Genomic DNA, 13,384 nt, shown 5'->3' with positions numbered 1-13,384 from the left:
CTAATGTGGATAGTGGCGGAGGTAGTGTGGCTGGAAAGCCCCCTAGCGATTCTAGTAGTTTCCGGAGCCCAGTCAGAAAACACTCCTATGTCAAAGCAAGACGGATTTTATACCATACCAGCCAGAGGATTCTAGAACCCCTAGGCCACTTATGCACAACAAGAAATCGACGTAGAGAACCCATCTGTATAAGCACATTTCCCCTTCGTTCTTGTTCAGCAAAGAGAGAGGCATGAGATACCTACATCTATCTACCACTATCTTGAGAGCCTCTGCAAGAAGACTGCACTACCACCAAGCGCCCTCGAGGATCGCATCTGCATTATTCGTGGCATCACCATCACATACCAGGACAAGAACAATGTCTTCGTCCACTCCCTCCTCCACCACAACACCACCCAACCTGGATACCACCACCGCCACAGAGCAGGCGTCATCGTCATCACCAAATCACCAACCACTGCCCCTCCCGGAGCCACCCGCAGCAGATCAGGATAGCTCTTCTCCCGCCCGTCAACTGGAAGTCAACGGCGAGGGTCTCAAGCTCGACCACCTAGGTCCCCTCGTCGTGCATCAGGACGGTACCATGAGCCGGATCGGCAACTGGGGCGAGATGAGCGAGTTCGAGCGGGAGAATACGCTGCGAATCATTGGAAAGCGGAACCAACAGCGGCTGAAGAAGCTACGAGAGGAAGGAAAGCCTGTTGGTGACGCTGCCGCTCCTAATGCAGAAGAAGTCGGGAAGCAGCAGTAGTCAGAGAGTGCAAAGAAGGGGACGGGGCATTGCGACAAAAACGCTAGGGGCCAGTAAATTATATAATGTATATTGTATGCAAAGCGTTCTATCTTTTTTCACCTTTTTCCCTTGCACTTTGGATGCACTGATGTAGTGTCTTTCGATGCGTTCATCGTGTAAGGTGCCGTGTGTATATGTACCTCCCCCCTTCCGTATACTTGTCATGTAAGGGGTAGACAGTAAGCTCCTTACTTTGGACTCGTTGTAGCTAGCCTTCCTGTATGTGGGAAGCAACCCATGGAGCTCAATAGTAACGGCGCACATCTAACCGTCATCTTTCATTATGGAAATTGCGTGTCCGTCGTGGCGTATTACCCTCTTGACCTGGTTATTCGGTGCGTTGAATACCGGTCACAATGTGTAGTGATAAGTAGTAAGGTAATAATCCAGGAGAAACAGGAGACGATAAAATTGGGCCAGTAAGGAGGTCTCTCATGATGAAACTTGGTTCATGTACTCCATTAAGGGGGGCCATTATCATTCCGTCTTATGCGAAAGAGAGTCGGATTTCTTGTCCTACTAAGCACATATAACGCAAATAAAACCAAAATCCGCAATAGCAGATGTTGCCAGCCTACATCCTTATAAATAAAAGACCTGCCTCCCCATCAACGCCTTTCCCATGTCGGTCATCATATCGCACTGCCATAACTCATGCATCAACTGGAAGCTTCGACTCCCGTTGCTTTCGATACCTTTTCAGTGTTTCCTTCCGAGTCCGAGTCTTTGGCCACGTCATTGAGGGCGGCACGCAACTTGGTGTTTTCTTTGCCATCTTTGGCATCCAACTTGCCCATGACCAGGTTCTTCAACCACTTGTTCTCGGTTTCGAGGTGAGTGATTCGCTTCTTCAGCGCGGAAACCTCGTCGCCCAGTTCCTTTTCCCGCTTCTCGAGGGCTTGTTCACGAGCCTTCTTCTTGACTCGGAAGCGAGCGCTGGCAGCCGTGTTGCGGCGGCGCTTGTCCTCTTCGGCAGCGACGCGGGATTGCTCCTCAAGGCTCATCTGCCTCTGGCGAGGGCGGCTGGGGTGGGACTGGGCTGGCTTGCTGGCTGGCTCAGTTGGGAGACCATAAGGACTTGACTGGGTTGCCGCCGGCGGATAGACAGACTGCGAGCTAGGCTGGAGCGGCTGCAAACTCAAGCCCTCTGCGAAAGATGGCACAGGCGCATTCGGGTAATGGGCAAAGCTGAAATCAAATTCGTCTAGAGGCATGATGTCAGTGGAGGTTCGTGACGACGAGAAAATCTCGGCTATTCGTATAAAGACATTGGGTAGAGTTGGGACAGGTTCGATTGGCATAGATCCAAGAACCTCACCAGTGAACGCCATGGCGATATCCCAAGGTGGGCTTCAGCAATGAACTGAAGTCTTCCCCCAGGCACCCCGAGATCACGGGGTATGGTACCATAGGCGTCGATTGCGCCATAGCTCGGCTAATGTAAGCCTGCGAGGCACTTGCCATGCAGCTCAAATGGGCATGTAAAATGGGGCTCTGCCAACCATCTCATGTGAAAGAAACAAGGAATAAAATTGAGACAGCGTGGGGTACGAGGAGAGAGAGCGCACAGGATTGGCTGGCTTTTCGTGATAAGAAACGCGCGACTTGTTGCTAGAACACAGGCGGCGATTGATGCTGATGGTATGCACGGGTTGCAGTTCCCTGGTCACCGTCGCACCGCATATCACCCAATGCGGGGGTGCGATGCGATGATGGCCGAACGAATAACCAACCTAGCAGGACGTGAAACAAAATGCACCGTCCCCAGAAGCAGGTGCGAAAAAGACATGATATGATAAAATCTCTTGATTACTTACCAGCAACGGGAGAGGTAAAATCCAGGGCCAAGTTGGACGCCGGGGCCGCAGTGGCGGCGGCGGCGGCATCGGTGTTCTGGGCAGTGACTTCGGCCTCTACCGGCGCATGCAACTCGGGCTGCGCTGCTGTGTTATTCCAGTCGATGAAGTCTCCGGCGAACATGGAAAGATCATCGTCGACAAAGGTTTCCTCGGGAGACGCTTCCTGGGTTGAGACCTCGTTCAAATTATCAAGGTATTGCGAGAAGTTCAGGTTGCGGCGCCCCCGTTCCCTCCATTGTAAAGCGACATTTTTTTTGCCAGTCCTTAGCGACCACACAGCGAGTCGCCTATACTGCGTTTCGTGACCCTAACCTGCACAATCCTGCGGCAGGTCGTTTCCCCCTCCTATTCCTGAGATTTGGCGGCGGTGGCCAGCAATGTGTTCGAAGGGCGAGCCTTGACTTTGGTGGACAGTCAAAGGTGGGTCGAGAAACAAGGCGAGTGCCAGGCGAAGTTCGCACAAAGCGGGCTGCCGCTGGTGCGTCGGATGATGGAGGCTGCAAAGAAAGCGATGCAACCAAACAGCGACTGTGGACGAGAAAGTGCAGCTCTCGTCGTTTAGTAGTTTGCGGATCAGTTCTCGAGGCTCTGACGGGAGTCTGGTCTGGGGTGGAAGTGGTATGGAGCAAAAGAGAGGAGTAGGAAGAAAGGGAAAAGATGCCTAGTGTGTTGAATTTCCTGAGTCGGGTGGGAATACCGTCAAAATCACCCGTAGCCTAGCCGTAAAACGACTCCATCATTGATCAAGGATTAGTCAAATCATGGACAAAGGGCGCAGTGGCACCACCACTTAGTGTAGACAGCGTGGGGTTTATGGCGGGCAGCCAGCGGCCCTGATTGGCCGTGATTGGATCCGACGGCCGAGCTTACTGAGTACTACCTGGTGTAGGGCGTGAGAAAATGCGCCCACATGGTCTGCCTGCCTTCTTGCTCAGGTATACAGAGTACTTAAAAGGCCACGCGCACACTCGGCTGCGGGAATATATTGCGAACCTACCGACAAATACACCCATAACAAGCCATCGCTGGATAGGCATTCACAGAGCGACAGGCAAAAGTCCTCGAGAGTAGAAAACGAGCCCTCCAGCCACTCTGCCACTCCATCCCCAAGTGCCAAGTGCCCCTCTCTGGCTCTCCCCACCACCGGAGTTGCGATTGGAGGTGGAGTGGCCCGTAGGCTGGAAACGGCAAGCTACGTACCTGGCGGCGCCCTCGACCTGCCTAGCTGCATCATCGATATTCATTCCATGCCATCGATCAAATTGATTTCAAAGCAGGCTACATGTAATCAGCTCGAGCCGGTGCTTGTGCTGCACAGCACTGCACGTGTTATCCGTCTATCTTATCTACCGCGCTGCGTACAGTGTTTACACCTAAGAGATACGTAACCCTGACACATCACATTCTATCCTGTACCAGATGTGCAAGAGCCGGGACCTAAACAACACAGAGCTTCCCCATCAACGCTGAATTGTCAAAAATGGATTAAGTGTAACTTCTCTCTCCTCGCGGCAGCCCCTTACTCACGTCGCGCATGTCGTATTTGCTGTGTTCACCGCCTGAGTTCCGAGCAAGTGTCTGATGTCTGTCTTGCTGGCTTATAAATCAAAGGCAATCGGTGTTTGAGCTCGGGTCGAAATGCCTAATTTGGTGACCATAGCAGGCCTTCAGTTGCCGATGGTGGCCGAAGCCCGGAGGGGGATACGTAGAGAGCTATGCATGTAGGGTCCAGCCTCAGTACTATTGGCTGTAGTTAGTTGGCTGTGTGAAGGCCTGGAGGCTAAATCTGTATCAGTCAACCTGGACCCAGCATTTTGCAAAGTAATCTCACTTCAGACAATTCATGATCTACAAAGGTTTGTTCTCAATCCAAGTTTCCCACGATTCGGCCCCTGCTCTGTAAATCTGACCTGGGATTAACCGCTGGGCCAGTCCTACAGGAAACAGGCCAAGCGATCTGGATCTTGGTTCGTGGGGCTGCTAGCCGCTTATATAAGTTTGCATAACGTGTGCATAGAGATCGATCTATGTACTAAAATGTAAACCATGTGCTTTCTACCTCTCACTACATCTGCAATTCTGTCAAGATTGGACTGGGGATGCAGTATTGACGCGGTAAATTATTGATACAGGACCTTGTCAAGAGTTGGCCTCTGCAACACTCAACTTCAATTTTAGTCTGTATCCTTGAAACACGTACATATTTTGGTCTCTGCAAGTTTGACGCGTTTTGACGCGTTATCTGCCACTGTTGGTCACCAGCACCGCCAATTTGCGAAACACCCAACATAGGAAGCAAATGCAGCAAGATGGCGCGCCTCTCTGTTTCTGTTCCCACAACCGCCAGGCTGCCATCATCATTGCCAGTAGAGACCTCGAATAATGCGGTGGTCAAACTGCTGAATCGCCTATCCCGGCCGTCTCTCCTTTCCATGGTGTTGGACTGGCTAGACCCGTCAAACCAAGCATTGTGCCCACCTTTGCTTCAAGATGGAGAGGAGGACTACGAGGATGATTTCTACCCGCCAGCTAGCTCATTGGAGGAGCTTCGGGAAATCTACAGTGATATGCAGCAAAGGAAAGGGAGCAAGCGCGAAGTTGTGGATCGTATCGTCGAGGGCGACTGGCGCAAGGGCGTCACGTTGTACCAGCTGGCCATGGCCGATGTGCAGTACCTCTACGACCACCCGGGCTCCCTGAAGTGGACGGCCTACAAGTTCCAGCGGCTTAAGACGCCCTCGTCAGAAGACGCCGCCGAGCAGCAGGCCCAGAAGCCGGACTCGGGGTCTATGGACATCCCGCGCTTCCACCCGTCCACCTTTGTGCAGAACCTGCAAGCCGAGGTGCTCCCGGACGTCAAGGCCCATTACAACCTGGACCGGCCCCCGGGCATGCCGTTGTGGCTGCTGCGCATCTTCATCCTGGACTCGCCCTACAATACGGGCCTGGCCGCCTCGCACCGGACGGCAAGCAATCGAGCCGCCGCCGCCGCCACCACGAGCTTCGACGCGTCTCGGACCATCTATATCGCCTTTCCCGACGCCTCGCCTCACGTCTACCTATCTAACTCGCAGAGCACGGGCACCACCACGGCGGGCGAGTCCAAATCCCTTCGTACCCTTGTCGTCGAGGGCATCCCCAAAGCCATGTCGCGCCCCCGCGAGCGCTACGCCCTGCGTCCCACTAACCTCACCACCCGGAACCTGGCCGAGTTGCTCCACGTCCGCGGCGCCGGCCGGGCCAACGCTGCCGGTGGCGGATGGTCCATCTATGCCGGCGACGACAAGAGGACGGAGTCGCCGCTCAATCCCGCCTTGCCCACGCCGCCGCTGTCCGACGAGGATCCATCGGAGGAGTTGGCCAACGGTGCGCGGAAGAAACGCGCGTTGTCGATAAGAACCACGCACGATAAGTACCGACTAGAAGCCAAACGAGCCAGGCTGGTGGCGCAGGCCAGATTCGGCGACTCCGCAAAAGCAGATGACGCCAAGGGGATCGAGCGCGTTGATATCTTGGTCGAGGATTCGTTTTCTGCAGCAGGCGGTCACCGCGGAGGAGGAAGACGAGGTGTGGAAGACGAGGAAGAAGAAGGGGAAGAAGAAATGGACAACGACAACTCATTACAGCTGAAGAAACCGAAAGGACGGAGGAGTAGGGTCGACCTCGCGCTCGATAGGGCACAGGAGGGAGACGATGACGATGTGGGAGGAGACACATGGGCATGGAAACCCAAAATTCGGCTCACTTTCCACGGCAGCCACGTATTTGCCGGTATCCGACAGCTCGTAGAAGCGGGCATCGTGGAGGGAGAGCGGATGCCTGGCTGGATGACTGGCGAGGAAGGTGTTACGATAGGGGCTGTGCGGTATGGTAGGATACGGGGCCACAAAGGTTCCGGGCTGTGATATTGTGCAGGCCACCAACTTCATGATGTATGATTAATGATGTATCAGTGCCTGCACAGCTAGGGATTGGGATATGGAAGTGGCCTGATGGGTATAGGTAGAATCCATTGGGATATTCACCAAGAGCAAGACTGCCTTCCTAAAATTACTATTGCCAGTGCGCCAGCCATCTCATACCATATAGATTTAGGGGTATTTCCATTCGCAGTATGCTTACTCTAAATGTCTATGTTTATACCGATTCGTCCAGTCCAAACACCCGAACCGTATTCTTCCAAGCCGCCTCGCAAACCTCTTCTTCGCTTACACCCTTGATAGCCGCCACGATCTTGCTCACGCGCTCGATCATGCAGGGCTCGTTGCGTCCCTTGATCATAGCACCTTCCACCCACTTCTCCTTCTTCACCGTCTTCCAACGCTCGGGGATCTCCGGCTCCTTCTTTTGCGGCTTCTTGCCTTTCTTCTGCGATTGCTGTTGAACACTGGGCCTCTTGACATAACCGTCTGTGGTAATGACAACATCGCTATCACTGGCGGCAGCAGCCACCGAGCTGCTGGGCGTCGAGGTGCCCGGTGTCGTCGACGCGGACAACGACAGCTGCTCTTGTTGCTGTTTCTTAGTCTGCTCGACCAGGAGCCTCCACCCCTCGTGGCTCGGGCGTACTTCGCACCAGGGCCCGTCCGTTTCCAGCATGATGCGGTCGAGGTGGATCTCCTTCACGACAGCACAGTTGTCGGCCGTCTTGAAACTGCAGCCGTTGGTGCCGATGTAGAGCCCGAGGTTCATGAGCTCGCGCATCTCCTCGGCGGTGCCTGTGAAGCTGTGGACGACGCCGCCCCGCTCGAGGCGTTCGAGCTTGTCGCCGAACTTCTCCTTGAGCAGCGCGACGAAGTCGCCGTGCGCCGCGCGCGAGTGCAGAAACAGGGGCAGCTGCGGCTTGAGGGCCAGGACCAAGTCCAGCTGCGCCGCGAACGAGTGCAGCTGGATCTTGCGCGAACAGTAGTGCAGGCGGTCGTAGTCCAGGCCAAACTCGCCGAAGGCGACGAGGGCGCCCGGCGCGCTCTTGTGGGCGTCCTCGAGCAGCTGGCGCAGGTCCGAGACGATCTTTTGCGTCTTCTCGTGGTCGGGCTCATGGTCCTCCGGGATGGGCGCCGTTGGGTCTGGGTCACAGGGCATGGTGTGGCCGTCCGTGTCCTCATGCTTGTTGGCGCTGCTGAAGATGGCGCTGGAACATGGGTGGATGCCCGCGGTTGTATAGACGGTGCCGGCTAGATCCAGTTAGTAACCAAAAGGGGCTTTTCTCAAGCAATATCATCCCAGGACGCACGTACGATACTCCTTTGCGATCTCCAGTGCTTCTCTAGAGCTGGTAAAGTCGGAGCCCGTCACTATCAGCTTGGTGCATCCGACTTCTTGAGATCTTGATACGACAGCGCTGAGATCATCCGGATGCCGTTGCGTTCCATGGTGCTTGCCACGGAATATGGGATCTGCAAGGTTGATACCAATCTTCGGAGAACAGTCAGCATGTACCAAGGGCATTGGTGTTCATAACGAGTTTACATCAATGTAGCGAGGCTTGTAGGCCGGGGCTGCAGTGGCCGGCTCCGGGGCCGGGGTCGAAGTCGACGTAGCCGGGGATATTTCCGACGCCATGATGGGAACCGATGACGAAATGGGCCTCGCGCAAAAGCGGGTTGGACAAGGTGGGATAAAAGATCTAGCCCTGGGACTGGAAGAAACAATCAACGAGAGACTACGTTGTACCACCAACTTTTGTACACGATAAAAGTGCATTGATCTAGCCTACACGCAGGTCAGATCGATGGTGACTCACGGCGCAGCTGAACAGTCGGTCACATAAGGCTGTGGTCAGCTACTAGTTGCTAGCATTTTGTGCAGGCGGTTTCGTATCGATATACTGTTATCACCCATGCATGCATGCACTGACCACGTGCTCTGGTGTAAATGCAGCTGCAATGCTTAGTATGGTAGGAGGAATCCATACACAGGGACAGATTGCTTTATAATCCAGGCCGGGAAATCTCTACAGGCCCCAGAACGCTGTCCGGGAAACGCGCACTTGGTGCGTGGGGCTTGACCTGGCAACGGAATCGAAAAATGCGACGGTGCACACTGGCGTGGATAAAGGGGCAGGGTGACAGCAGTCTGTAGGTTGCGCTCACTGTCCTCTGGACACTGCTGGAAAGAAGACACGACGGTGAGACGAGGGATTGGATATCATGACTACACGAATCACCTCACGGCGAAAGTACAACAAAGCCTGTTCAGTGCCAGATGTCCAGAGAGGGGTGTGAGACGGGGGTCCCAACACCCCACCAATGTGCGCGTAAAGTGGTTTTCAGTGAAAAAAAGCGCGTCGGTTGGCGTGATACTAGGCGTCCAAAAAGCCCATCCATCCCCATATCCGAATCCTATCCCTGCCCTGGCGGGCTGATTAATGCACCCCGAGTGGTAAGAGATTCCATGTACCTTCAATGCCTTCAGGCAGTGCCTACATAGTGCCTACATAGTGCCTACACACATCAATCAATTGATCCGAGCTTGTTTCCGACGCGTTTCCCACCACTCAAAGGCGCGTCCGTACGCGATTTCCATTTAAATTGGCCCGCCTTTGCAAACTCGACGGTTGTTCCTCCAACACCCCAACTTTCTACTCAACAACACCCAACACCGTACATGACCAGCATCTTCTATTTTCTCTTCTACAGTAGATGCTCTTGCCCGCAGCTTCCTAAGGCTCAATAATTACATCTTCCATTCTGCCTCGATCAAGAACTTCGCTCATACATCCACCGTGTTAACTGAGCCCTCCCTCACCGTCCTTTGCTTCGGGCCAGAAGACACTCAGCCTTCTTCACCATGTATGTCAAGAAGCGAGGTATGTATCAAGTCCCCCCCTATGTCTCTGCTGCAGCCAATTGATAGCCAAACAGATGGACGCCAGGAGCGTGTCCAATTCGACAAGATCACTGCTCGTGTCTCGAGGTTATGTTACGGACTTGACGCCGATCATGTCGACCCCGTCGCCATCACACAGAAGGTCATCTCCGGTGTGTACGGAGGTGTTACTACGGCACAGCTCGACGATCTCGTACGTCTACTTGGTCTCAATACCCTCCTATTTCTATTGCTGACTTGCTACTCTTCTAGGCTGCTGAGACCGCCGCCTACATGACCGTCACCCACCCAGACTACGCCATCCTGGCTGCACGTATTGCCGTGTCCAACCTCCACAAGCAGACCAAGAAGCAGTGGTCTTCTGTGGTCAGCGACCTGTACCACTATGTCAACCCCAGAAACAACACGGCGTCGCCCATGATTGCCCAGGACACATACGAGTGCGTGATGCGGCACAAGGAGGAGCTCGACTCAGCTATTGTCTATGATCGAGACTTCAACTACCAATACTTCGGCTTCAAGACTCTGGAGCGCTCATACCTCCTGAAGCTTAACGGCCAAATTGCCGAGAGACCCCAACACATGATCATGCGTGTTGCTGTCGGCATCTGGGGAGATGACGTTGAGAAGGTCATTGAGACCTACAACCTCATGTCCAGCAAGTTCTTCACACACGCCTCTCCTACTCTTTTCAACGCTGGTACTCCCCAAGCCCAGCTTTCCTCGTGCTTCCTCGTCGATATGAAGGATGACAGCATTGACGGAATTTATGACACCTTGAAGACTTGCGCCATGATCTCGAAGATGGCCGGTGGCATTGGGCTGAATGTTCATCGCATTCGAGCCACAGGCTCTTATATTGCTGGCACCAACGGTACCTCTAACGGTATTGTGCCCATGCTCCGTGTCTTCAACAACACTGCTCGCTATGTCGACCAGGGCGGTAACAAGCGCCCCGGTGCTTTCGCTATCTACCTGGAGCCTTGGCACTCTGATGTGTTCGAGTTCCTTGACCTCCGCAAGAACCACGGTAAGGAGGAGATCCGTGCCCGTGATCTTTTCCTTGCCCTATGGATCCCCGATCTGTTCATGAAGCGTGTCGAGAGTAATGGAGAGTGGACCCTCATGTGCCCCAACGAGTGCCCTGGCCTCGCTGATGTATACGGTGACGAGTTCGAGGCCTTGTATGCGAAGTATGAGGCCGAGGGCAAGGGTCGGAAGACGATCAAGGCCCAGAAGCTGTGGTACGCCATCCTCGAGGCCCAGACCGAGACTGGTAACCCCTTCATGCTTTACAAAGACCACGCCAACCGCAAGAGCAACCAGAAGAACTTGGGTACCATCCGCAGCTCCAACCTGTGCACTGAGATCATAGAGTACTCGGCACCTGATGAGGTCGCCGTCTGCAACTTGGCTTCGTTGGCTTTGCCCGCTTTTGTTGATTACAACTCGGGCACGTACGATTTCCAGAAGCTCCACGAAGTCACACAGGTTGTCGTCCGTAACCTCAACAAGATCATCGACGTCAACTACTACCCTGTCATCGAGGCACGCAACAGCAACATGCGCCACAGGCCGATTGGTCTTGGTGTTCAAGGTCTTGCGGATGCTTTCTTGGCTCTTCGCATGCCTTTCGAATCACCGGAGGCCAAGACGCTGAACAAGCAAATCTTCGAGACCATCTACCACGCTGCCTTGACCGCTTCCATGAACATTGCGCAAGTCGAGGGCACCTACTCCACATACAAGGGCTCCCCCGTCTCCGAGGGCATTCTGCAGTACGACATGTGGAATGTCACCCCGTCTGATCTCTGGGACTGGGCCTCTCTGAAGGAGCAAATCAAGCAGCACGGTGTCCGCAACAGTCTGCTGATGGCCCCTATGCCTACTGCTTCAACGTCTCAGATTCTGGGAAACAACGAGTGCTTCGAGCCCTATACATCCAACATTTACTCGCGCCGTGTCTTGGCTGGTGAATTCCAAGTTGTCAACCCATGGTTACTCAAGGATCTCGTTGACATGGGTCTCTGGTCTGACAACATGAAGAACCGCATCATCGCCGAGGGTGGTTCCATCCAGAACATCCCCAACATTCCCGCCGAGGTGAAGGCTTTGTACAAGACTGTCTGGGAAATCTCACAGCGAACTGTTGTGCAGATGGCCGCCGACCGTGGTGCCTTCATTGACCAGTCCCAATCCCTTAACATCCATATGCGTGACCCCACTATGGGCAAGATCACCAGCATGCACTTCGCCGGCTGGAAGCTTGGTTTGAAGACGGGCATGTACTATCTGAGAACGCAAGCCGCCGCCGCCCCTATCCAATTCACCGTGGATCAGGAGCAGTTGAAGGTCGAGGATAGCCAAGTTTCACGGATAGGAGCCCTGAAGAAGCGAGCACCCCCCGTCCGGCAGCAGCTACGTATCTCACCCTTCTTCCCCCTCGGCAGGACCTAGGCCTATGGCCAGCAACAACCTTGCCAGCGGTCCTGGTGGCATGCCCACACCAAGCACTACTCCCCCGCCTGTGGTCAAGGCCCAGCAGCCTGCGCCTTCGCCACTCAAGACCGTTCCTTTCAAGGCCGACGTTGAAGAAGGCGAGAGCCCTAAGGCTTTACCCACTGAACCGGCTGAGAAGGTCAAGGACGAGTCTGAGCCAGTTCTCCAGGGCAAGAAGACGCCTGGTCAAGAAGAGGACACGGGTGAGGAGAGCAAGGAGCGTGAGTTTGACATTTACAACGAAGCTGTGCTGGCCTGTAAGTTGCGCCCCACCTTCCGATTACAATAAACTTTTGACTGACAAGCTTCATAGGCAGCATTGAGAACCCCGAATCTTGCGTGATGTGCAGTGGTTAAATGCTATACAGCAACGATAAGGTTTTTGAGGAAGAGACGACGATATGAGACGGCTGATGATGGATATACATAATGTTTTGGGATTTGTTTACTATCAACACCCCCTATGGCCTCAATGGGCTTTTGGGTAGGGGGTTTGTTTATGTGCGAGGTCTCCCAAGCGGGGAGGTACTGAACGTTGTTGACGCATCGATGCATTGTATTATGGATAAGGTTTCTTGTTTCCCCTTTTGCGGTTAGGGGTTCCCCCCTATGGTAGAGATATTCCGCATGGCCTGGATGAATTGGGTCTTCTGTATTTTCTCTTTTGTACAGTCAGCCCCTGGCCTGCCGCAGTGCTTCTCATGGGCATGGTGGCAGGGTGGCTTATGAGCTCAATGAACACAATTAGTGAAATAACCCATTGGCCTTTCTTGGCTCATACTGTGATGCGTTTTATCCGGCGTGCTGAGAGCTGGATATAAGTAAAGCACAGCCAATTCCCCAGGCGTCTGAGCTCGTGGATATCGCCCGTGTCAGGGTACCAAGTTGGAAAAGGGTGAACAAAAGAAATCACCACCGGGGGCCTCCAACGTGTCAATTGACTGACTCTATTAAAGTTACGTGTTCGTATGAGGTGGTAGGTAGCTGCTGGTAGCTGCCTGCTAGTAGGCGACAGGAACCTAGATCAGGGGCTGGAGGACAGGGGGCGGCGGTTGGCCTTCTAGAACAAACTATCAAAGCAGAAGAGTCAATTGCGAGACATTGATGTTTCATCCAGAAAAATATCCTCATTCACAGCCTGCGCAGCTGGTGGTTCTTGTACTCGCATCTCATATGGATTTCGGCACGACAGGGCGACCACATGAAGATACATACTTTTCACCACGGGTTTCGCTTGGATGGGCTTCTGCAAAGATGAAGGTTTAGCCTGCAGCAGACACAGCATATCCTGCAATCGTTGTTTTCTTTCACTCCACATGGCAGCCATTTCAGGACCGCTTTAGAGGCTGCAGGCTATATTCTGCAAGAATCGGGTATTAACTTGTCGGTGAAAAAACGGTAA

General features: G+C 53.8%; 5 protein-coding genes across 5 annotated transcripts; 3 read left to right on the top strand and 2 right to left on the bottom strand.

Annotated features, from left to right (window-relative positions):
* Positions 1-361: 361 nt before the first annotated feature.
* Positions 362-754, top strand: PG998_009478 (uncharacterized protein; the record flags this gene model as incomplete). Its single annotated transcript, XM_066876294.1, has 1 exon — positions 362-754. One exon carries the CDS (start codon positions 362-364, stop codon positions 752-754), a length of 393 nt encoding a protein of 130 aa, XP_066728450.1.
* A 701-nt stretch (positions 755-1,455) lies between these two features.
* Positions 1,456-3,899, bottom strand: PG998_009477 (uncharacterized protein; the record flags this gene model as incomplete). Its single annotated transcript, XM_066876293.1, has 3 exons — positions 1,456-1,943; positions 2,614-2,885; positions 3,856-3,899. 3 exons carry the CDS (start codon positions 3,897-3,899, stop codon positions 1,456-1,458), a joined length of 804 nt encoding a protein of 267 aa, XP_066728449.1.
* Positions 3,900-4,964: 1,065 nt separating this feature from the next.
* On the top strand, positions 4,965-6,560 carry PG998_009476 (centromere protein Chl4/mis15/CENP-N; the record flags this gene model as incomplete). The annotated part of the gene is made up of 1 exon (XM_066876292.1): positions 4,965-6,560. One exon carries the CDS (start codon positions 4,965-4,967, stop codon positions 6,558-6,560), a length of 1,596 nt encoding a protein of 531 aa, XP_066728448.1.
* A 232-nt stretch (positions 6,561-6,792) lies between these two features.
* PG998_009475 (uncharacterized protein) lies at positions 6,793-8,217 on the bottom strand (the record flags this gene model as incomplete). Its single annotated transcript, XM_066876291.1, has 3 exons — positions 6,793-7,829; positions 7,893-8,070; positions 8,125-8,217. 3 exons carry the CDS (start codon positions 8,215-8,217, stop codon positions 6,793-6,795), a joined length of 1,308 nt encoding a protein of 435 aa, XP_066728447.1.
* A 1,227-nt stretch (positions 8,218-9,444) lies between these two features.
* On the top strand, positions 9,445-12,339 carry PG998_009474 (Ribonucleoside-diphosphate reductase large chain; the record flags this gene model as incomplete). The annotated part of the gene is made up of 5 exons (XM_066876290.1): positions 9,445-9,463; positions 9,519-9,676; positions 9,736-11,905; positions 11,934-12,239; positions 12,296-12,339. The coding sequence occupies 5 exons, from the start codon at positions 9,445-9,447 to the stop codon at positions 12,337-12,339; spliced, it is 2,697 nt and encodes an 898-aa protein (XP_066728446.1).
* Between the last annotated feature and the right edge of the window lie 1,045 nt (positions 12,340-13,384).

The sequence above is a fragment of the Apiospora kogelbergensis genome (genome assembly GCF_038363985.1).
Source record: "Apiospora kogelbergensis strain CBS 113332 chromosome Unknown utg000006l_segment0_segment0, whole genome shotgun sequence".
Lineage (NCBI taxonomy): Eukaryota > Fungi > Ascomycota > Sordariomycetes > Amphisphaeriales > Apiosporaceae > Apiospora > Apiospora kogelbergensis.
This window is presented reverse-complemented; position numbering and strand designations above follow the sequence as displayed.